Below are 25,596 nucleotides of genomic sequence, written 5' to 3'. Positions count from 1 at the left end.
CCAAAAGCTCATATTTATACCTTGTTTTTTTAAAAAAAAAACTCATGTTTGGTATTCAAACACCTATAATTAACCTTCAATAATTACTATTTAATTTTATTATCCATAACTATAATCTATTCAATCTTTCTGCTAAACAAATTTATATATTTACTTTTATACTATATGAAACAAAGTGAGTTTATTGTAACTTGATTTTCACCCCTGTTTCAATTACTTATTTTATTATTTTGTTTAAAAAAATAAAAAATATATAAAAATTTCCATGGAAAATGCACTCTTAATGCAAGTAGTATGTTTTTTATTTTAACCTGTTTGTTATCATTTTAATGAGTTTTCATTGTAACTTGATATTAACCCTTGTTTTAATTACTTTTTTATTGTTTTGGTTCTAAGATATGAAAAATGCAACAATATAAGAATTTTCAAGGAAACTAAATTCTTGACACAATTAAGCCAATTCTCATCCATTTTATGATTTTAACATTTTTATTTATTATGTTTTGTGTTAACAAGTTTTCAAATGTTAAGATATTAAAAAAAGGCATTTACAAAAAACAAATAATATTTTTCTTTCTCATGTCGATAACACAATTAAAAATTAAAATAAGGTGGTTGATCATGAGTCGTAGTTTTTATTAACCAAGTATAATCAAGAATTATATTAGTTAAGTAAAAGGATGTTAATAATGCTAACAATTTGGATCAATACAACATATATGATGATGAAGTTTAATATAGTGGCTAGAGTTTAATAGAGTGGTTAAACCATAATCATGTAGAGGATGAATGATGTATATTATTAGCAAATTACACCCACCTTGATTAAAAAGACAAAACTATATTCTTATAGCTATGGATTACTTCACTAAATATATTAAAGCTATCATTGATCAATTGATCAATCAATAAATATTTATCAAAGAACAAATCATCCATATATTTGAACTCCTACATTACACCCACCTTGATTAAAAAGACAAAATTATATTCTTATAGCTATGGATTACTTCATTAAATATATTAAAACTATCATTGATCAATTGATCAATCAAGAAATATTTATCAAAGAACAAATCATCCACATATTTGAACTCCTATAAACTATTACTACTAACTAAAAATTAATATTTACTAAGGATTATATGAATCAATGTACAAAGGAGTATAGATTCAGAATAGTCATTCTACTCCATATTATATCCAAGTTAATAAATAAACATAATTAACCAATAAAACTTTTTAAAAACTGGTTTGAAATAATCTTAAAGCTTAGCATGATGCTTTATTAGAAGTGACATGAGAATATAGGATTTCAAAAAAGACTATTTTAGAAACCTTAACATTTATCCTAACATATGACCATTATGTCATGTTATTTGTGCATTCTTTTAGAATTAAGGTAACATAAACATCTAAAAGGAGGTGAATTAGATATACAAAGTAAAACTATAAATTGAAATTATTTTATCTAATAACATGTAATTTTAACACTCAAATCAATAAACGATATAAATATAATAATTAAAGAATGAGAATTTAGAGAAATTTCACCAAGATTTATAAAGGTTTAGTAAATCACTTATTTCTTTCTTTAAACTTCAATTCAAGAGTTTTACGATCACACACTAATCTTATTAATTGGTGAAACCAAACCATCTGGTCTTTTTAATTGGTGAGACCAAACCGTTACACAATCTTTGGACAGGTATAAGATCAAAACCAATCTTTTTACGAGCATAGGATCAAATTATTATCCCTAATATTTTTACGGGCTAAAGACTAAAAAACCTTTCATCAATATTTGTTAAAGGATAAGTATTAAATCACTCATAATTTTATCTCTAGGGGACTTTTCCAAGTGTTGGAATATTACTTATACTTTCCACAATATAATCTCTTAGTAGAGTTAATTAAAATAACAGTTAAACTTTTTAGAAAGATTTTTGTCAATTCACATCTAACCTTGTTTTTGAATGATTACAAGTGAAACAAATGATATTATAGGTTGTTTTTTTAGAGGTAGTGTGCTTATATTTTTTTTTCTTAGAAGTTTCATACTTGTTTTGGGCAAGTAAAAGGCTATTTATATGCTTAGAAAAGAAACTAGTCATTAGACATAGTTTTCTTCTTGTTAGCAGAATCAGTTAGACCATTTTATAATCGATTAAATCATTTTTTAAGAACCTTAAAAGTTTTTGGAATTTTTCTAGAAACAAATTAGCTATTTTGAGAAAAGGGTCAGATCATTTCTCAAAATGGTTGGACCATTTTGGCTACTGCTTTATCGTCTAAATAGTGAGACTGTTTTAGCTACTATCTAGATTTTATTTTATTTTTTTATTTTGGTCTTTTCTTGATTTTTTTTAGTTCTTTTAGGTTTGTTTAGGTTATGTGAGTATTAGAAAATGTCCTAAACAAGTCTAGTGCTATCTAGAAAAACACTGTTATAGAATCTTGATAAGCGAAGTTGATAACTGTTATGTTTATAAGTTCTTCGTTCTTGACCTTCGCAAATCTTTTCCTTACTTGTTTAATGATTTATTGAATGATATAGACCTATATAAATCATCGCAAAGGTTTATGTACCACATAATATCTATATATATAACATCTATATATAGGCATGCATTTGTTTTACTTAACAATTAAAATAAGATTAATGCACGTGGGACACAATCATGTTACATATAGCATATTGATATATTTTTTATTAAATCATTATGAGTAATCAAATATGATACGCACATATCAAAACTATCATATCAATGTTTTATTATCTAGTGTTTATGTTATCATCAAAATATATAATTAAATCATTAATGTAGCCACAAGACTAACAACCTATTTAGCTTAAAAAATAATTACTTAAAAGAGTTGTATAGGGTAACATAAATAATTCATATTATCAATTGGTCATGCAAAAAGAGTGGGAGGATTTGAATAAGATGAGATTCCATACATTAGATCACTCAAAATCACATAAGATTAAGGTTGAAACAACATATAATAACATATTTGATTGAAAAATTTCTTAGCATGCAATTTGGTATGGAAGAATATATTTTAAATTAGTTGTACACAATTCAAAATCTAACAAGGGTCCTTTAATTAAGAGGATCCATATGTTGTTATTAAAGTTTTGAAAGGAGATGAATTACAAAATATATTAAAAGTCATAAAGCTTTTCCACAATAATCCATAGTTTTTTTTGTTTTCTATTTTTGTCATTGATTTTTTTCTCTTCAATTACACATTTTTATGGCCAAATTAATGACCAATTTTTTTAAAAGAGATTAAAAAAAAGGACCAAAGTGTAGGACACAATAAAAATGCATGGCCACTTTGAAATTCACACAAAAAGTTCTTTTATGCCTCCCAATTTCCCTATGAATTCCTTATGTTTATATTTTGGTTCCTTATTTGAGAATGGAGAGAAAAAGTCATTAAAAATAAGTGATGAGAGAGAAAGTTGTCGCATAATAAAAATATATTGATTTTGGTGTTAGGAATTTCATCATAATTAGAATAAAACTTTCCTTTGAGTTTTTCATCATTTTTAGTTAAAAATTTACCCATTTAAATAGAGAGTTTATATCGACATTCACTATTATTCACATGTAAATTTATATATTCATTTACTCAAAGTTCCATTATATTTTTCTCTAAGGATTTTCACCTAACTCACAAAAATTTTATTAATAGTATTTTATCCGGTTGAGATTTATTCAATTTATTATAATGTTTAACATATTGTTTTACCAATTTCAAACTAGGGTATACAAAAAATGATCTAATTCAATTGGTTTAACTCATTAAATCCATGATCTGAGTAATGAGATTGATATAATCTTATAAAAATTAAAAAAAAAACATAGGTCAACCTAGATTACCCTACAAAACCTGCGACCTAAGTTATGAAATTGAGATAATCAAATTTAAATAAATTTAAAATAAATTATGAAACACAACTCTCAATCAACCTATTGTTAAAGAGTAAAATTAAAAAAAAATCAATCTAAAAAAATAACAAACTAAACGATCCGAGTCAACTCAGATTAACCTGCAAAAACTTTTGATATGGACTATAAAATTAGGATAACCGAATAGAAAATAAATCAAAATAAATCATGAAGTCTAATTCTTAATCAATTTAATGTTAAAGGATAAAATTAAAAAACAATAACAATTAATAAAGAAAAAAAACCTCAAGTCCACTGTATTAACCTGCTAAACTTGTAATACAGGTCATGAGACTATGATAATAATACAGAAAATAAATTACAACAAATCATAAAACTCAATCTTTAATAAACTAAATGTTAAAAGATAAAAAAAATTTCTTTTAAAAAAAAACTAAAGACATTATTCTGTGAGGTTGTTCACGATAAAAATACCATCTTTTTTAATTTTTGTTATTAATAATAATATGACGAGAGAACTACTCTTTTATTTTAGGTACAAAAGAATATAAAAGATATTGTTTATATATATAAAAAAATAGATATCTAAGTGTGTCAACGATGGAAAAATAATGATTGTTCATATTATTAAAAGGGAAATGAGGTGAAATCAATTTACTATAGTGGAATCAAATACATTAAAAAAATCCTAATTGACTTGGAGAATTAAAGAAAAAGACAACTAGATGATCAAGAGTCATGATGGATCAAAGAAAAATAATGAATTATAAGAGTTTGAATGTGCATGAAAAACTACAAAAGTTAATTACATTCAAAACGAGAGTATTAAATATAATAACTAATTAGAAGTTATATATTAGTTTAGGATTCGGAAAAGTATCAATAAAGGAAAAAAGCATGCTTCTCTTTGATGCAATGCAAGCAGTAAAACTCTTTTCGACAATTCGAACACCTTGTCACTGTCCTTGATCCACTCCTCCAAAACCAATGGCGATTCCGCTTCCCCTTCCTCAACCTCACTGCATCCCTCTCATATGGAAAGACCTACAAAGACCAATCAACCGAAAACTCGTATACAGAAACTATCTCATTGAAAATTAAGTATAACCCATAGAGAAAAAAAGAGAGAAGCAAAACCCTTGGTCCTGCCAAGCCAAAAATAAAATAGAGAATAAGAAAAAGGCCCGACCTTTTTTGGCAACAACAGAGAGGGCACCACCATCCATCATTGGACGGGCTGCTGGGGCTAAGAATGACGGACTGTTGGAGCTGCCACCACCGGCTGGAGAAGAGAGACGGGGGAGTTTTGATGGCGCGATAAATGAGAACTTCTAATTATTCCTGGTATAAATGTAATTTTGTCAGACTTTAAGGGCATTCTTGATTTGCGGATGGGGTAGATTGTTTCCACCTTCCACACCTCGTCCAAAACCGAGTTTTTACCTTCAAAATCCCAACTTGAATATAATCGGGCAAAAATTTTTCTGTTTCGGTTGAATTTGCGACCACCAATTTGCTATCCCTCCCTTGAAAAATCAACACAATCAACAACGAAAGAAGAAAACAGCTCAAATCACAGCTTCGGAGTCCCAGAGTCGCCTGTCCACAGGAGAGAGCTTAGAAGGACCCGGACCAAACCAGATCAGACGAGACAGAAATGGAAGCCGGGCAGCCAAGCGGGATTCTTTCAGTAGACGATCTGTCCTCTCTATCATCAACGCCAGCAACCACTATCTCACGCTGGTCCTTCGTCGTCTCACAGCGGTTCCAACATTTTCTTGACAAAACGGTCCCCTACATCCTCTACCGTTGGATCGCATGCTTAATCGTGGTCTTGATCTATGTAATCCGCGTCTACCTTGTTCAAGGTTTCTACATAATCACTTACGGTCTTGGTATTTACTTGCTTAATCTCTTGATTGGATTCTTGTCTCCCCAAATTGACCCCGAGATCCATGACGGGCCCTCTCTTCCTACTCGTGGATCCGACGAGTTTCGCCCCTTCGTCCGCCGGTTACTGGAATTCAAGTTCTGGTAATGTACCGGTACCATCCAATCGTCATCGTTGATTTGATTTTGACCGTTTCTAGGGTTTCATGATTTGATAGAAATGTTGATTAATTGGATAATTTGATTGTTTGTTTGGCGAAAGCTAAGGGGTCATGCATGTGTGATTGAATAACTGATGTTGATGTTGGTATTAATTGTAGGTATTCGATTACCAAGGCGTTTTGTATTGCCTTTGTAATGACATTTTTCAGTGTGTTTGATGTGCCTGTGTTCTGGCCTATATTACTCACCTACTGGGTTGTGCTTTTCGTTCTTACTATGAGGAGACAGATTTCGCATATGATCAAGTATAGATATGTTCCGTTCTCTACCGGTAAACAGGTATCTGACATTGTATGCCATTCTTTACTTGGGTTTGCTGCTGTGATTGATTGTTTACTGGTTTTAATTCCGGTTATTTGCTCCTCTTTAACAGCGATATGATGGAAAGAAGGCACCTTCGACTGACAGTGCATTATGAAGGCTATAATTGCTGTAGAAGATGTTTTGAAGACCAATTTTGGTTCTTTGATTGATTCTTTCTTCTTACTAAGACTTACCCACATTTTTATCGGCCAGCTTGCCTGTGGAAAGTTTAGCATAAAAAATCATAGTGGCTCATGATGCTCTTTTTTCATAAGGAATTTTTTTTTATATAGAAGAGGGCGTGCCACATTTCGTTTCTGTATTGTTACTTTACTGATTTGTAGTTTACTGAGGGAAATGCCAGTCAATCAGTGCATTAGGATTATGCTCAATCTAGTTATACATTATTCATTTCTCATCAGTTGGAAATGCCAATTCTCTTTCAAGGATACCCTTTTATATGAGATGTTTTTTATTTTTCATGTTCGTTTGAATCATTCCTTTTATACCAAGGACGCAGCACCACAGCGGTTTGATCATGCACAAAATCCCTAGTTTTGGTGTGTGGTTTTCATGTTCATGTACATCTAGAAGAGCTAGCTTGAATGTAACCTGTGTACTTATTGGCCTGCGGCCATGCAGATTAGCATAAAGCATTGTAAATTAGTGATGCTGTTTATAGTGGAAATTTTGCTGCTAAGTGCACATGATCAGAGACAGTGGCAGATATCATACGAACTTTGTGATTTCATTCCTGTTATTGGTGATCAAACTTCGGTGACAAATAGCTTTATTCATTTCAAAATAGATGTTAAAGCAAGATGAGTCATGAATGTCAGGCTGCCTATTTTACATGGTACTCTGATTAATCACATAAGCGCTTAGAATTATTAGTGGTGGAGCTGTGGTTCCCTCCATGGCTACAACTTAATTACAAGCACAGGAACCGATTACCAAAGTTACTATGTCCTGATTCATTCTCATCAAGAAAACGTTGACGTTGTAATTCAGGGCGTTGCAGGAAGTTAATTTTAGAAAACAGCTGTGCAACAAGCCCCGCGGTTTGATCATTAGCAGATTTTAGTGTCCTGTTTTCTTTATGATGAGCTTAATTGATATCTACACGATGTACTCTTCTCATGTTGTCAAATATGAATATTAGCAGCATGATATCTGCGAATTCCTTCTCAAAGCACAACTTGCCATCTTATCTTTGCCATTTGAAGTTATATGACCAAGGAAATACTGGTGATGTCAGTGGAGAAATCATGGAGGTTTTCTTTGATATATTGCAGAAGGTATGCTTCTTTCACTGAAAACTCAGGCCTTTTCTTTGATATATTGCAGAAGGTATGCTTGTTCTTCGCTATTTTTAGTTTTGGGTTTTGCAAGGTTTCTTTAGTCTTCATATTTCGATTCTGAAGAAACTTGACATTCAACGAACATGTTCGACTTAGTATACCAAGTGGAAGGCTATTTTGCAATTAGGAATCGTGCTTGCATGACATTTTGACCTGAATGCTTCTATGATAACCTCCTAACAGTCATCCAGAGCTATGGCAGAAGTGTATTTGCGTAGTCTCGAATTTAAAAGACTGGTAATGTAGGTGGTGGCCTAAACTTTTTCCTCGAGCTCTTGATTTCTTTGGATTTTCTTCTGGACATGGAGCTGGAGAGTAAATTTATCAGTCAAGCTCACCTCCTTCACTGAAAACTCAGGCCGTTTTAGCATTGCAAGTTTATTGAAAAGGAGAAAACAAGTAAAACTTACAAATTCTAGCATTTGGCTTCTACTGCTTTACCGTAGCAAACTTCTGTGTATTAATAAATTCATACAGAGAAATGCCAAAAAATCAAAGCCTTGAGGCCAAACAATCCTCACCTCAAAGGATGAGGGAGATCAGGATATTGTATATAAAAAAACCCATTCCTCGTCAGAAAGACTTAATTCAGAAACTGCAACTCAAGAAAAACAAACGAAGAGTCAAGAAAGCCTCACTGCAATCAAGAACTTGGTCTGTAATAAGCATAAACTCCATAGAAGGTCTGTGTCAAAGTGAGTAGTAACAGCACGACAGCAGCAAACAATGAGACGATTGCCCAGGGATTGCTGAAATAATTATGTTTCAGACTAGCACGCCAAGTGTTCCACTTGTGATTGTAATAGTGGTTTACATCCTCAGACAATCGGGACAGGTAACTGTCGTTTATATCGAAAACTACCTCTTGACAGAGTTGGTTGAAGAGGTCTGCAACGTCAGCATCGCTGCCAAGCCAATGCTCAATTATGCCACAATAATGGAGGTAGGCTACATCCTCAGGGGAGTTAATCAAGTTGTCCATGAAGATCACAAAAGAGGTAATTTCATTGCCACAATCAATATGGCACTGTTCTAATGCAATAAGATTGAGGAAAAGGGATTTAGTACCATCATGAATCAAGAGACGAGGAACTCGGAGAATCCCCTTTTTAAATTTAACATCCCAGAATCGATCAGTTTTCCGTTTCCTGAGCTTGATACCAGCCTCTCTGAGCTCAGTGACACAATGGATCAATTGTTGGCGTCGCTTATCAGCAACGCGGTTGGCATTTGACCTTCGGTTGATCCAAATTCTGGGCTCGGGTTTAGGCCCTGTGCGCAGGAGACTTCTTCGAAAGACATCAAGGCAATGAAGGCCTCCCTGATCTGTCAAGGGGTCGAAGGTAGTGGCACATCCCAAAGAGGACTCCAATCTATTCCTATCACTTTTTGTCAGTGGCTCATCTGTTGGCATCAAAGGATCGAAGAATATGAGTGCGAGCTGGGCTACCAATCCTTTCTGATCAGAATTGTTAAACTGAAGACCCAGAAGCCGATCAAGTACAAACAGCGGAAGCTGGTTCTCTAACATTATCATATCTCTCTGAATAGAATGCATTGAACCACGCGTTGCAAAAACAGGATCATTTCTAGGATAACCAAGTTTCTTGAATCCCTCAGCGACACCTCGAAACAGTTCAAGCACAAAGCAACCGTCGAGAACCATCATCTCCACAAATTCATTGCTGCTAAGATTGATTGGCCCTTCATAGCAAGATCGAGCTTTCTCTTCAATTTCTCTTACAGCATCAAGATATAGCTTTATATCTTGATTAGTACGCTTGATGACACGATGAAGGCAACGCCACTTATGTTGATCCATTTGGCGAAGACGTTTCTTTCCATGGTGGTAAGGCCCCAAGGAAACGATCTGGGGGACATAAGCCCTGTCATCCCCCTCTCGTAGGTAGCGGGGGACTCGATAGATGGACAACTTTGACCATGAACATGCTGCATCTTCTTGGCCAGCTTGTTTAAGTTTTTCTCCGATTGATATCACCCAGTCAAAATCTGGTGATCTTGTTTCCTCGTGATCTTCATGATTTTCTTCATCACCTTCGATCACAATCTGCAGGGAATCTGATGGCGTCTGCTGTTGTTTTTTCTGCCCCTGTTGAGGTTGTTCTGGAGATTCAAGCAATGGGGCACCAGCAGGAGATGTTGGAACCGCAGATTCGACTGTTTCTCTGAGTTTGAGAGTGATAAGGTACCAACTTAAGAGCTCTTTGTTGAACACAGCAACCATTTTTTAGTGAAGAAAAGAAATTCTGAATTTGATCTTGCCTTATTGGATGCCCTTCCAAACAACAAACGGAACAATTAAAGCAACTATTTCTAAAGGGGAAAAGACAGAAAAGAGAAAAAAGAACTCTCTTGACTTGAATAAGATCTTATCCAGCATCATGATATAAAATGGAGTTAGATATTAGTTTTTATCTCCCTACTTCGATGAGCCTAACCATTAATTTGGATAGCCCACATAGACCCCTTCGCTTGAAAGAACAATAATTTTTAGAAAATTTGTAGGTGGAATGTATCATTTTCAACTTTAACATGTATTTTATCTTTCCCCAACTTTCTTTCACGTTCACACGGTCTGTAATCAAATTCTTGCATGACCAATGAGGATCTGGTAACTCATACTTTAATAGGGCTCTAATGGATCCGAGCACACCACGTTCGTAAAGCTGATACTCATCCCCCTCCGACTCGTGTTCCTAATCACTTCAAATTAAATTTCTCAAAAGATCTCATTTATTTATTGTTTTCTTTCTAGCAAAATTCAGTAGTTTTAATAAACACAAATGCAACACTTTTTGATTAATGTTCGTATTTAAATCTGAGTTTTAGCTTCCTTGAGATATTTATTCGGTATGGGTTTTGGGATTGCTATCTCCAAGGGTTGGCATCAATTTATGTTAGTATTTACTTGCAGAAATGTTGGATGAATTATATAATTTCTTGTCAGCCACTGCATAGTTGCTGTCAAAATGTTTACAGAGTGCTGGGGATGAGCTGAGCTCCGAATATGAAAAATTAACACGGTGCCAAGTGGGGAGGGGCTGGGAACATACCAAGTTGGCGGAAGAAGTGAATTAAACATGATTAATGCAATTTATTTAGTATTTTTCACGTGTGAACAAAGTGGGGACGTGAAACCCACGACGCCATCATGCCAGCTAGGACTGGGAGGTGGGGCCTGAACAAACATCCATGCCTTACCTACACCACAATATGGTTTGCTTTATGCAGACATTCTTACTTTTACTTTTATAGTAGCGTTCTACTGAAGTTTTGTGAAATTTTAATATTTTTATTTTAAATTATTTTTTAATATTTTTAGATTATTTTAATATATTAATATAAAAAATAAAATTTTAAAAATAAAAAAATTATTCTAATACATTTTTAAATAAAAAACATATCAAAAAGCTATATCCCAAACACCCCGTAGCAAGCATGTTGGTCAATGATGGATGGGGTATTTTCTTTTTATTTTATTTTATTTTATTTCTAACTTCCCTTTTGTATTTCTTAATTCAATATTTATAAATTTAGCTGGATACAAGCAACACCTAAATAAATAAATTACCTCCTAAAAGTGGATTAGCTTTTATGAACATGCCACGTACTTGTTGCTTCTTTCTTTGTTTTTGTCCAAATAGGATCCGTGTACGCAATGCCTACCTGGCTGGCAGTGAGACACCTTCTTCTTTGAAATTGGCTTTTGAATCCCTGAGGGTTGGCATCAGCTTATAAATTAACAACGGACAGCCACAAAATAAAATGAAGAGTATAAGAATTCAATAAATATAATAATAATAATAATAAAAAGAGTACAATACTTCAATAAAAAAAATAATCAAAGAGTATAGGAACCAATAATAGATAGAACTTGTGAATTAAAAGTATGAAGCTAAATTCCATATTTTTTTAATGATTCGTTTTGGTGCTTAAAAAATAATTTTGAGCTATTAAATTAAAGTTAATTGCTTTATTTCTTAGTTAATAGTAAAATTAGAAGAAGAAAAAAGGGTCATAATAGAGTAAAAAAAGTTATTGACATGCCGTGAATTTCAGGAAAAATATATTTAAATCCTCAAATTTTTAAAATAATACAAATTATATAATTTAAATCCTTTTAATTTTTTTAAAAAATTAATTTTTATATAAAATAATATTTTTATTATTTTTTAGTTCTTGGATAGAGAGAAGAGAAAGATAGGAATCATTAGATTTCATGATAAAAAAAAATAACTATTTTTTAGTTCAAGCTATTTTTTATTATCAAAATAGATTTTTTTCATTTATAAATTTTAAGAGACTTTATAATTATTTTTTGGTATCTCAATATTAAATTCATTATACTTGGTCCGATCGGACGGATCAGGTCCATGTAATAATTTTTTATAATTATTTTTTGGTATCTCAATATTTCCTGAAAAGATAGATTTAGATTAATGAAAATAAATCTAAATTGATTTAATTTCAAGTTTTTTAGATTTTGTTTTTGAGTGTTTAAATAAATGGATTTGTTCGTGGTGGGTGTTCTAATATTATCAACAACTACCGTAATAAATTCATTATACTTGGTCCGATCAGACGGACCAGGGCCTTGTAATAATTTGATGGTATAGTTTTAGCTCACTTTTCAGCTACCATTAAAGAAGATCATAGATGCACCCAAGACAACGGCCCAGCGGTGGAATGACGTCTTGCGTCTTCTGCTGTCACGGGTTCGAGCCTTGGAGTTGCATGCCTGTCAGCCCCGCGCTGCCTTACCTGCCTGCTGGGTTTGCAGGGTGTTCAGTGGACCGTGGGGATTAGTCGTAGTACGCGTAAGCTGGCCCGGCCACCCCACGTACATATTTTTATATAATAAAAAAAAAAAACATAAAAAAAAAAAAAAGAAAAAAAGAAGAAGATCATAGATTGTAGACTACATAGAGGTTATATAATAGTAATAGGGATTATTGTTGTTGTGTAACTCCTTATAAATTTTAGTAATTCAATAATTTTTTTCCAATAATATCTCTAAATAAATACAATATCAATAACACTTCTAATATATGGCTAAATGTTGTAAACAATATTTATAACAATAAAAAAGTGAAGAAGAATAAAAACTTAAACTTTGAATAAAGATCTAATATTTAAAAAAAAATTCATGGTGTAATCGGATATTAAAATATTAATTCAATAATTATATTTAAAGTGATTTTTATTTTAAAATTTTAAAAAAACATTTAAACAATTAATTGAAAAAAATAAAATTAAAGTTTTTAGATCCCAAAACTTAAATTTCAAGTTATTATCATCTAAAAACACTTCAAAAACATCTTAAGAAATTCAATAATTTTATTTTCAACCCCAAAACACACTCTAATTAATTTAAAACTAAAAAAATAAATTGAATGAAAAACAACTTCATGAGCTTAATCTATATTTTATATATATAGTTAAAGAGCAAAATCACTCTATAGAGCTCTCATTTCTCTAAATACCCTTTACTAAATTTAAAAATAAAAAATAAACTAAATGAAAAACAACTTTATGTGCTTGATTTATTTTATTTGATATAATTAAAGAGCAAAATCACTTTATTAAACTCTCATTTCCCTGATCAAAAATATTGTCACCAATATCTTTTTTTTTGGTTGACAATTTATAGTCCATTGAAATCTTTCTTCATCTATCTCAATATTTAAGGACTACAATATGATAAAAATAATGTTTTAAAACCAAAATATAAACACTTTAAACTATAAGGATCAAATAAAATAGAAAATAGAAAACTTCAAGAGCTAGTGGCAGAGGGAGATGAGCTGGAGGTGTCAGGGCCTGCAAGAAAAATTTTTCCAGCTTTTTTTTATATAAAATAATTAAAATTTTAATTTTTTTTAATTAATTTTTTTAATTTGGCCACTTTAATTTTTTTTTCTTACTCCACCCTCATCAAGTGCCATATTGAACTTTTCCATGCGTATGAACAGTTGATATTGCATTGTTTGCTATAGTGCAAGCTATTTTATATCTTAGTGCGTAATACAAAACACTATAAAAAAACATTAAAATTTTTAATTTCTTTTATAATAAAATTATAATTAAACTAAAAGCTAAAAACCATTAATATTTTACTATAGTGGGTTCATACTCTCTTTTTTTTACTTTTGTTTTTTAATTTTTTTTCTTTTAATTTCATTATATAACATTGAGTTTGATGAATTTGAGGTTATTAATTTGTTTTGATATATATTTTATGTGGTTATCATAATAAATTGAATGAAAAACAACTCCATGAGCTTAATCTATATTTTATATATATAGTTAAAGAGCAAAATCACTCTATAGAGCTCTCATTTCTCTAAATACCCTTTACTAAATTTAAAAATAAAAAATAAACTAAATGAAAAACAACTTTATGTGCTTGATTTATTTTATTTGATATAATTAAAGAGCAAAATCACTTTATTAAACTCTCATTTCCCTGATCAAAAATATTGTCACCAATATCTTTTTTTTGGTTGATAATTTATAGTCCATTGAAATCTTTCTTCATCTATCTCAATATTTAAGGACTACAATATGATAAAAATAATGTTTTAAAACCAAAATATAAACACTTTAAACTATAAGGATCAAATAAAATAGAAAATAGAAAACTTCAAGAGCTAGTGGCAGAGGGAGATGAGTCGGAGGTGTCAGAGCCTTCAAGAAAATTTTTTCCAGCTTTTTTTTATATAAAATAATTAAAATTTTAATTTTTTTTAATTAATTTTTTTAATTTGGCCACTTTAATTTTTTTTTCTTACTCCACCCTCATCAAGTGCCATATTGAACTTTTCCATGCGTATGAACAGTTGATATTGCATTGTTTGCTATAGTGCAAGCTATTTTATATCTTAGTGCGTAATACAAAACACTATAAAAAAACATTAAAATTTTTAATTTCTTTTATAATAAAATTATAATTAAACTAAAAGCTAAAAACCATCAATATTTTACTATAGTGGGTTCATACTCTCTTTTTTTTTCACTTTTGTTTTTTAATTTTTTTCTTTCAAATTCATTATATAACATTGAGTTTAATGAATTTGAGATTATTAATTTATTTTGATATATATTTTATGTGGTTATCATGTTTTTATAAAAACTATATTGGTATCGATTTTATGATCAATTTAACAAAAAAGAATTTGAATTTTTTGTTTGCATGAAATTAAAAATGAGATGATCATAATTAAAACAAATAAATAATGACAGGACTTTTGTTTTTAAGAAAAATATGATATCAATTCTAGTCCTCTTTCTTGTTTTTTTTACCTTTATTGATAATTTTTTTTTTAATTTGATCTTTTAATGCTGTATTGATATAAGTTTGGGGTTGGTAGTTTATTTCAATCTATTTCTTTTGTGATTATCTAATTTTTTTTTAAAAAATATTTTTTTATTGGGATGGTGCTTGATTTTATAAAAAATAATTCAATTTTATTGTTTGGAAAAAAATAAAAAAAGGAGAGGATCAAAACTAAAACAAAGAACAAATAGGAGGGTTTTTTTTAGTATAAGAATTTGTGTCACAGCCTTCGGGGATTTTGCCAATTGTATTTGTTCTTTTAGTTTGAAAATTAAATAGTTAAGTCCAAAACTTTATTTAATATTTTTAAAATACCAAATTATTCTAGAGTTAACTTGTTAATTATATAAAAAAAAAGATGAAATGCAAAAAAAGAAAAAAACTCATGACGCAAGCCTAAGAAAATTTGACATTTAAAGGTAATTTAGTAATTTTAATTCTTAAATTAAAATCAAATTCCAAAAAAGCCTTTAGAAACAAGTAAGAGTATTTAGTAATTTTAAAGGTAAAATAATTATTTTACTACAAAAATTAGGATATACACGCAATTAATATCTAATATCTTTTAGCTTTTGTTTTAATATATTCAGTATCTATAAGCTTTTGATTTTCTCTTCAAATTTCTACGATAAAGCTTTAAGAGAAATGAATGATAAATTGGTGGGATTAGATTCTGAGGTGCATAAATATAACTTGATTCATTTGAGACATTATACTTTTCTACTAAAAGTACGTCGAAGTGACCATCGAGATTTACTGTTTATAAGCTTTTTTCTTTCTTTCTTATCAATTTCCCTCGTTTTTCTCACTCTCCCCTTTTTATATTTCAATTGTCTCTTGTTTTGTTTTTATAAATTTTTTTTAACAGTTATTGAGGATGTTTCTGGATAAAAAATTTAACAGTTATTGAGGATGTTTCTGGATTGATAAAATTAATTCAAGATGATTTTTATATAATTTAATTTTAAATTCAGGTTAGGTAAAAAGTTAAATTAAAAAAGTTTTTTTTGTTAATTTTTTTTTTTAATTTCATCTTTAATTTTCTTTTTTATCAGTCGGTCAGGTTACTTTTAGAAAGACCAAATCGATTGAATTATGTCGGGACAACTCCTATACAGTTTAATTTTAAACCTAGGCTAAACAAGAAGTTTGGTCTTGAAATTTTTATTATTTGAATTTCATTATTATACTTTTTTTTTTTACTTATCAATCAAGATGTTTTTGAACTGACTAAGTTGATCAGGTTATATCGAGGTAATTTTTATATTATTTATTATTAAATTTAAACTAAGTAAGAAGTTTTAAGATTAGCTTGTTTATCAGAATTTAATAAAAATATCAAATAATTTTATATATTCTCAATATCTTTTTAATATATTCATATATTTTTTTAATTTAACTTGCAATATAGCGTTTAAACTAGTCCAAAACTATAAAGAGTATATTCTAAAGAAAACAATCAACAACAAGGACTTAACATTTAGTTTCAACATATATGTCTCTTCTTTCACTTGCTGTTTTGACAATGAAAAACTACACATACAAAGACAATCATCCATGGAATTGGAAACAAACATGAATAGCTGGCCTCGTTGTCCTTTTGGTAAACTTAGACAAAGAAGGATCAGAGTCTTGTGATCAGCACAATAATCAACACACAATCTCACCAATCATCAACTTACTTGGACCTTTAGCCACCTTGCCTTCTTGTTTTGCTCGATACAGCTAGCAAATACGATGCTTCAAATACTGCTGACCTTCTCACCAGCGCTTTCATCAGCCAAGTAAGGTTTAGTAGTGTTCTGGCCATTCTTGACTGGGTATGAAGATTCCATTGCAATCCCACATCTGCCAGTGTGTGTCGTGGACGTTACGTTGCACCTTGATGTATCCATGCTCGCCCCATTCTGTGCCCCATGAGCTCCTAACAAGCCAATAGTCCAGTCCTTTCTCCGTGCCATATCCAGCAACAACAACACCATGGTCTAGAGCTGTCCCACATTCACCAGTGAACACTCTCTGAGTAAATCAAAAGAGAACGAACAGGTTTACAAATTCAAGTGTTAAAAGCCAGAAATAGTTAGTTTTAGGAAGCATGAAGAGTGAGTCACTTACAGACTGGTAGAATTGTAAGGCCATGCCACTGGCTTCAATGGCAACGCTAACTGGCTGATGTGCCACAGCTTTCTGCAATGCTTTCTCGTCAAAAGGCAAAACATCTTCAAACCCATCAATGCTAACAGCCTTGGTTTTCATCTGCGAAATTAAAAACAGGCAACAACCCCATAAACGTTAACCGCAAACAAAACAAAACCCAATACTCTGTGCTGATTATAATTCGGATGTGTACGCCAACCTTGTCTCTGTCACATGTATCATCATTGCCTAGATATAGATAGTCCTTTTCGGTGTCCAGGCCACCATTGTTGATAATGAATTGGAACGCATAGTCCATGAGGCCTCCATTGCAACCTGCATTATAGAACCTGTCACAGTCTACAAGTTCCTGTTCTGACAGAGAGATTAGCTCCCCTGTTACAATCTGGTTTATTCCTTCCACTGCAGCTACTGTTGAAAAAGCCCAACAACTACCTGCATGCATCGACAATTTCTGTCACTTTGATTGGCTGGCCATGATCCAAGTTCTATTTACTTGTGTTTTAGGCCTTGCCCAGGTCCAACAAGAGTGAAGGCAAGTGCCAAATCACCCGACTTTTCTCAGAAACTAGGTGGTAACTCAAAATTTTTAAGATTTGACGTGAGCTGTGATAAGGCTGTCCGGCTAATGTGATTTCTCTGTGGATAAATTTCAATTTGATTGAGATTTATCTTTATGTATATTGTCTCTTTTCTAATATTTGTTTCTAATTTATTTTAATCATCCCCACATCTTTTCTTTTTGTTCCAACCAATTCTCATATGTTTTACTTGTATTCCACTTTTTTCCTCTTACTCAATTTCATCCTTTAAATCTAAGAAATATCTTAAAATCATTTAAGTAAAAGAGAGAGAGATAATTGGAATTAGCAAAAATAAAAATGAAAAATTAATAGAAATTTTATTAAAAAAATATGATAAAACTTGAGAGAGATAATATTTCAAGTTCTTAAACCCTACCACCAACTTTAATTCTCACTTAATAACATTATTTTTTCATTTATTAATACTATATTTAAATAAAAATCAGAAATCAAATTAACTTAACTATTTCTTATTTGTTTTCATAAAAAAAAAAAAATCATTCCAACCAAGAGATAAAAACCCTACTAATCAAAACTATCATACAAAAAAAAAAATCATTCCAACCAAGACATAAAAACCCTACTAATCAAAACTATCATTTTTCATGTCTAGAAAAATAACAAGCATTGTACCACTAACCCAACTTCTACGAATTCGATTTCAGTCACAATGTAACATGGTATCTTTAATTTAAAACTTGAGTTCAAACAACAAAAATAAAATTTATGATCCAAATGAATATGGGGTGCAATTATAGATTTGTATTGTGATTGTGATTTGGCCATGAAACCTTCCTTCTACTAAAAATGACATCTATTACGAAAAAATAGCTCACTTGGTTGTTAACTTTTCCCTCCCTAAAAGAGGACTCTTGAGCTAATAATTTTTCTTGAACAAGACCAAGATGATGAAGAAGAAGAAGATGTATATATATATATATATGATCAAGAAACAAAAGTAAATGAATTATATATTATACCACAACTTCCTTGATCTTTGATCAGATTAATAGGTTGTTTTCCTCTCCAATCCATAGATTCTGACAGCTTGTCTCTAGCTTTGTAAGCGTACCTTTCCCTCGGGTTTTTGGATTTCATTAATCTACACTTTAGGTCACTCCTCATGCCTAAGAACATGACATACTGTTGGTTGATAAGGTCAGCAGAATTGATCAAACCAACTTTGTACATACAGTTTTGAAAGTTATGTTTATTGGTGAATCTTAAATTATTCTTAAAAATTTCTTACTTTTTTGCTTTCTCTCCTAGCCTGTTATATGCTTTACCATGCTTTTGAAGCTACCATTTGTATATACTCATCATCGCTTCTTTAGCTCAACTGATCATGGTTTAGGTGATTGTTGTCATTGTTAAAAATTGACATGTCCAAGACATATGATATAGTAAAGAAAAAAAAAGAGAAGGGTTGATATGGCGAGTGCCATACTTGGTATTGCTAAAGAAGAATTAATATTGGTTTGAAGAAAGAAAAATGGTGAAGGAAAAGAGCTCTTATGAAGAGGAGGAGGGAGCTCTGTAAGTTTATAAAGACAAGAAAATTAATGATCTTGATCTTGATCATGATAATCCAGGTATGGTTTTTATTTGCAATTGAAACCATGTCCTGTAAAGATAGGAATAAGATGACGCCTTATGTTTGTTTTGTGGGTTGTTTTTTATCATTAGAAATACAAGACCAAACCAAGCTTTCAGTTGGCAATTATAAATAGTATTTGTTAGTTTTCTTTATCCTAAAAATCAGTTGAAAGTAGTTGAACATGCAATGAGAAATTCAAGTCTTTTTATCATCACAAATTATGTTTAAATCAACTTATAACTAATTTTACAGACTCTGAAATTATGATTCTAAAATTTATAAAACTTAGCTTTCAGTTGGCAATTATAAATAGTATTTGTTAGTTTTCTTTATCCTAAAAATCAGTTGGAAGTAGTTGAACATACAACGAGAAATTCAAGTTTTTTTGTCGTCACAAATTATGTTTTTTTATTATTAACTTAAGTATTCAAATCAATTTATAACTAATTTTATAGACTCTAAAATTATGATTCTAAAATTTATAAAACTTGAATTGATAATCTTTAAAATACAAATTCAAAGTCTCCAATTGAACTATTGTTTTTGTTCGCTCACCTCAAGATTTTCAACTGTAGACATGGAATCTTAACCATTCCTCTGTAGTGCAGGTCAAGATTATGTTTCATGTTGGACAGCCAATTTTACATTTGGCCAAAATCTCCAAGGTTCACTCTTTTTGTATCAATCCAGACAAAATGGGAGAAGCACATCACAATCATCGTCATCATGCTTGCAAGAAACGAAAAAAATTTATTACAATGAGGTTCATTTTTACTGAATCCAGCAGCTAAACAGACTCTAGATTCCTATTTAGAAGATTATGTATGAAATTTGACGCTTATCAGATACAAGAACCTGGTGTTTCTTGGCAGCGGAGGCAAGGAGACTGTGATGACATACCTTATCCATAGAATATCAACAAATCAACCCCAACATATAGAAAAGAAAAGGAAAAAAATAAAAGAAGCAAAACAATGGTGGATTCAAGCTCCGACGAACATTTTCAACTGGCCTGGCTTTAATGAATTTCTTTTCAGATGTACTTGCCACCCACCTGGTAATTAAGATCGTGTGCCTTTTGCTTTATCAATAAAATATCTTCATCCTGAAGGCCAGCAGTGTCAAATTCACAAGGCAGTATCTCTGATGTGTGCTCAAGCTACCATTTCAATTTTGTTCAGAATGCCTTGCAGAAACCTGTGTCTCCACCAACACTGCTTCATGCTTTCTCTTACTTCTTGAACTGCGTTTTGATCTGGGTGATCGAGTCTTTGAAGAACGCTTAGCAGTCTGTTCTTGGTTACCTGATATCTTTTCATTGGAAGGCAGTTCAGGAGGGGCATCGGGCCATGGTGTTCGCTTCGATGGCACAGTAATTTCCAAAGGTGGGTCAATTATCCACCTGTAAGCAAAAGGGGTGAGAAACTATTTAGCATTCCCAAGATTATATTCCATGATAAATAAATAAATATAAAAGGAGCAAACTAGTGGGCACTAACTCATAGCTAGATACAGAAGGTTTAGCAACATGAAACTGTTTGCTTGTGGAGATTTTGCAAAAACTCAAATGGTGGGGATAACTATAAAGCTACAAATCAGTACCAAGAAAGGATTACTTAAATTTTGAAGCCTCTTGTATAATTATAAAGCTACAAATGAGCACCAAAAAAGGACTACTTAAATTTTGAAATCTCTTCTTCAAGTAGCCAAGCACCGTCATCCTCATGAAATGGACTGGGCTCAGGTAAACACTCCAGTGGATGGGAACAAGCTAGTATTGAATGAAAAGGAGCATTCTTATTTTATCAAAACAAATAAGACAGATTGCAGCCGGTGATACAATAATCATCGAAAGTTTTCTATTGACAAGAGGGCACAAGTGCTTGAGAACTTGGGTATAATCACATAAAGAAAGATTATCGATGTTTTATGTGGGGATGTTTTTTGATATGAGCTGAGAATAAGGCACATGATTCAGCCTTTATATTTTGAAGAAACACATGCCAACCACTGGCAAAATATTCAATATTTAAAGAATTAAACAGTTGTAGAAACAAGGTTAGTTGAGTTCCTTCTCTAGCTCATGGTAAACCCAGTTAGGTTTGTAAATACCTGAGTTTTGCACACAAAACATGAGATAATAAGAAGTTCAGGAAGGATTTTCAGTTGAACAATTACAATTCTCTAGAATTTTACATCAAATCAAATGCTAGTTAGTTGTGAAGCAAGACTGAAAATTTCAAAGAATATGTTGCGCAGCAAATCATGACTTGATAAGAAATTTAGCAAATAACTTAGTTAAACAACAACCATTTCTTTAAGATTTTACAGCAAATTAAATACTAGTTAGTTATGAAGCAGCCACTGAAGAATTCGAAGAATATGTTGGGATGTTTGCTCTGCACCAAAGGAAGTGATGTGTATGTTGTTGCTGTTGCCATTATTGTTAATATTGTCTATATAAACATATTTACCATATGTAAATACAAGCAAGTTACAAAGCTGGCACCAAACTAATGTAATGATATCAATTATTCCTTCCATAGGCAATTTTAGCAAAAAAGGTACTGGTAGGAATATAACTGATTTCACAATATTGGTTGGGTGACATATTTACAATTAGATCCATATAAGTAAACATGTAACGGGTAAGGTCAGCAAACCATGTATGTTGAGTTTGTTTGACAACTAGTAAATTAAGGTTGACAATGACGCATATACCTCCATTTAAATTAGACTATAAATGGCCATGTCAGGATGGCCTCAGCAATGAAATTGCGATGCAAAGCCCAGACTGGTATCAGTAAGAGTCTAAGACCATACTTAATGACACCCAGCCAGGTAAACACACATCACTACGGCCGAAGTATTTCTATGGAAAACCCATACTAATCTTGTAAGCCTAAACTAATGGGATATAGGTAAAGGAAGGAGAAGTTTTCAACATAAAGAGCATATGGTTTTCAACATAAAGAGCATATGCCGATTATGAACAGCCTGTCTACAAAATAAATGAGGCAGGTTTGTGCAGCTCCTAGAATGCCTAGGATAATGGGATTTGGATCAATAGACACATGCAACAGCGTTTGACATCTGTAGTGCCCTAGTTCCCTTAAGAATGAAGAAAGGTGAGTGTCAGGCTTCTCAAAAATATATTCCGTACAATGGAGAAAGGCTAAATTCTCTTGAGTGTTTCTCAAGTTATCACCAACTACTATTAATCTCTAAGTGAGCCCAGGTACCACCAATCTCTTTCAGTAGCAATAAAAGATGAATGTGATCTATTTCATCAACATTTAACAACACAATCATTCTAAAGCCTATACTTCAGACATCTAGTTGTTCACATTTTTCAGTAGCCTTGAGTCTATATTTTTTCACCAAAAGATGAATACTACTCCCTCTCTCTCACAAAGAGTGTCCTGTTTGACTTCACATGCATTTTAAGAAAACTCATTAAGCACAGTTCCAGCTCATTTTTCCCAACTGCCCCTTTATTCTTTCAGTAAGAAATGGTTATATTTGGAACTTTAAGGGTATACTAGGAAAAAAGTGATTGGTTCTTTAACTAGATATGTATTTTGGAATACCTTGAAATAGAATGATGGACACTCTTTGCCGGACAAAGAGAATGTTAAATCAACTACATTGTGGGTGCACAAAATTAACCAACTAGAAAATACAAAAACTGGACTATAACAATAGGCAATTCATGAAATCATGAAATAATTGCAATATCGTACTAATAGAACAACACATCTGTAAGCATTAATTAGTTAAATTAAATTTGATTAGAAATAAACCAACAAATTGTAATACCCTAATTAAATTTGCATAGAAATCAACCAACAAATTGTAATACCCTAACCCAAATATTTTTAGGCTAGAGTATTATAAGAACTAAATATACATATAATTTTATCTTGGACTTAGTGTGTGTGTGTGTAAAGGTAGCCCATTTAGTCCTATATTTATGTAAAAGAAAAGATGGAATCATAGAGTTTATCTACCCTAGTTTTACAAACTTTACAGTCTAGAGAAAACATAACCTCAAAGTCACTTGTTCTTCTATAGGTGCAAAGAATATTGAACCAGATTGACATTGAAGGATTGAAATTCCATTTTATTTTTCTTGATTTCAAGGTAAGAAATATGAATCTCTTTTATTTATAAAGATTTTGGATTGATTAAGGTTTTTTTCTATATGAAAGGAGCATAAAATTAAGAAATTTAAGTGGTATTTGTATGAATGACCAAATACAATAAGTATGATAGATTTTATGATATTGTAAGATCAATTAAGCGTGCTTAATTATTAGGTTAGCAATTAGGTATAATTGTGAGAAATTGCCAGTTCAATTGTTTGGCACAAGCTTCTGTTCGACCCAGACACAAGCTTCTGTTCGACCCAAAAACTGTATTGAATAGATGCAATTTTTTACCCAAATTTTATACATAAGAAAAGCTTATTCTGTCTAGTTTCTAACCATAAATGGTGCATTAATCTGATTTTTGTACAAATAGTTATGGTAAAAATAGTTAAGGAAGTGCAGGTTATCTGACAATAACCTCGAGGAATGATTTGGGAGCTTAATATAAATTCTATTTAAAGGAATTATTAGGTGAATTATATATGAACGGAAACAATTGAGACTAGTTTACAATCCAAAAAGCAAAATGAAATTCTAGATTTTCTAGGAGTTATGGTCAATTTATTAGGCAGTGTGTAGTTGACATTTATTAGAATCAAGTGTTGGAGGGATTTTAACGGATTATATGCTTGTGAATAGGTTGTTAGAGTTGAGCTTTTGTACTTTGGTTGTTTAAGCAATGGAGGTACGCACTCCTATGATTTAACTTCCTGGACCTCACTGTCTATAAATTTATGAAATTAGACACTGAACAATTAAAATGAATAGACAATGCTAAAGATAACCGCAAACTTATTCCAATTGATATTATCTAGAAAAATCGGCAATACAAAGAAAAGAAAAACTCACCCTGGAGGGAATTTGCTATCAGCACGAGCCTCAACACGGAGCCACCAGAGCAAAACTTGTCGCCCACAGCTCCCAAGTGGCTCCACCATGGAAGGATCCTTCAGCAGATCTAAAGGATTCTCTATATTCTCATCAACTAAATCCATGTCCTTAACCCATTCTGGTTTATCTTCAGCTTCCTTCCAAAGAAGCCTCGAATTCAACACAAACCCAGCCCACTCCAGCTTCCTAGGCAACACCGTAGCCCTATCATCAATATATACCGCACTCTTCCCCTCATACGGCAACGAATTAAACGTATGCCAACCAGCCAATTTGTTAGAAGCATTACAAGCCGGACCCTGAACAGGCACTACTGGATTGGGCAAATTTCCTTCCGCCTCCTTGTCAACCATGGCGGCAGCGGCAGCAGTTAATAACGTCTCATCAGCACCACCCGAATGAACAAGAATCCCAACTGAAACCGCACCAAACCACTTCACATTTTGTATCTCATCAAACAGCTCCATACTATGCATATTACTATCATCCGCAAACATTACTATTCCATCCATCTTCTCCTCTCTCACAACTCTGTTTCACAGCAACCAAAATTTACATTAAAATAAATAAAATAGTAAATCCATTATGTTTAATCAGCAATTCAATTCACTTTAAAGTTGACTGTGAAAAAAAAAACCTCAAAGCGCGAAGCCGCATTTTAGTCTCCAATCTGTGCCTTCCTTCCCAAGAATTCGGCATTTTCTGATTAAATCCAATATGAAGAGTCTTAACGCCGGATTTGGCAATAATCAATGCTGTTTCATTGGTGACCCCACCGGCCTCCACCACGATCCAGACGACGTCGTAGGGGAGCAACATCAGAGAATGCATGACACCAGTCATATGCAAAGTCTGGAAAGTCCGCACGTAAGTAGGCGTGACTACGATCAGACTCCTAGGACTCTTCACACCGAATTGATTACTCTGCTCTCTTTGAACTCTCTCTATTATCTGATGCGCCTTTATTACTTCACTGGGGTTCGGGTGCGGCCATGGGCGGATCCGGATCCCGTGCCGCCCGACAACAACTCTCGAACTCACCGTTTTGTTAATCACCGGAAGATCATTAGCAGTGTTGGTTAGGGGATTGGAAATGCCGGAAGTTTTGCTGAGAGGGTGAAGCGGTGTCGTTACGTAGAGAGGTGGGGCCGTGGAGGTAG

The 25,596-nt window shown here is 32.1% G+C and overlaps 3 protein-coding genes and 1 pseudogene across 3 annotated transcripts; 1 reads left to right on the top strand and 3 right to left on the bottom strand.

Moving 5' to 3' along the window:
- The first annotated feature begins 5,353 nt into the window (after window positions 1–5,353).
- Window positions 5,354–6,787, top strand: LOC105111980 (protein RER1A-like). Its single transcript, XM_011007511.1, has 3 exons — window positions 5,354–5,957; window positions 6,134–6,314; window positions 6,409–6,787. Exons 1-3 carry the CDS (start codon window positions 5,581–5,583, stop codon window positions 6,451–6,453), a joined length of 603 nt encoding a protein of 200 aa, XP_011005813.1. The 5' UTR covers window positions 5,354–5,580; the 3' UTR covers window positions 6,454–6,787.
- A 1,314-nt stretch (window positions 6,788–8,101) lies between these two features.
- LOC105111979 (transmembrane protein, putative (DUF247)) lies at window positions 8,102–10,214 on the bottom strand. Its single transcript, XM_011007510.1, has one exon. The coding sequence runs from the start codon at window positions 9,942–9,944 to the stop codon at window positions 8,343–8,345; it is 1,602 nt and encodes a 533-aa protein (XP_011005812.1). The 5' UTR covers window positions 9,945–10,214; the 3' UTR covers window positions 8,102–8,342.
- A 6,262-nt stretch (window positions 10,215–16,476) lies between these two features.
- LOC105111987 (cysteine proteinase COT44-like) lies at window positions 16,477–18,988 on the bottom strand (annotated as a pseudogene).
- A 1,107-nt stretch (window positions 18,989–20,095) lies between these two features.
- On the bottom strand, window positions 20,096–25,570 carry LOC105111977 (probable beta-1,4-xylosyltransferase IRX14; the record flags this gene model as incomplete). The annotated part of the gene is made up of 3 exons (XM_011007508.1): window positions 20,096–20,796; window positions 24,395–24,967; window positions 25,074–25,570. Coding segments are annotated over 3 exons (1,305 nt in total), but the record flags the coding sequence as incomplete, so codon positions are not given.
- Window positions 25,571–25,596: the final 26 nt, after the last annotated feature.

This window comes from Populus euphratica, unplaced genomic scaffold, assembly GCF_000495115.2.
Source record: "Populus euphratica unplaced genomic scaffold, PopEup_1.0 scaffold316.1, whole genome shotgun sequence".
Taxonomy (NCBI): domain Eukaryota; kingdom Viridiplantae; phylum Streptophyta; class Magnoliopsida; order Malpighiales; family Salicaceae; genus Populus; species Populus euphratica.
Note: the sequence above shows the minus strand (reverse complement) of the source record. Positions and strands in the feature narration are given on the sequence as shown.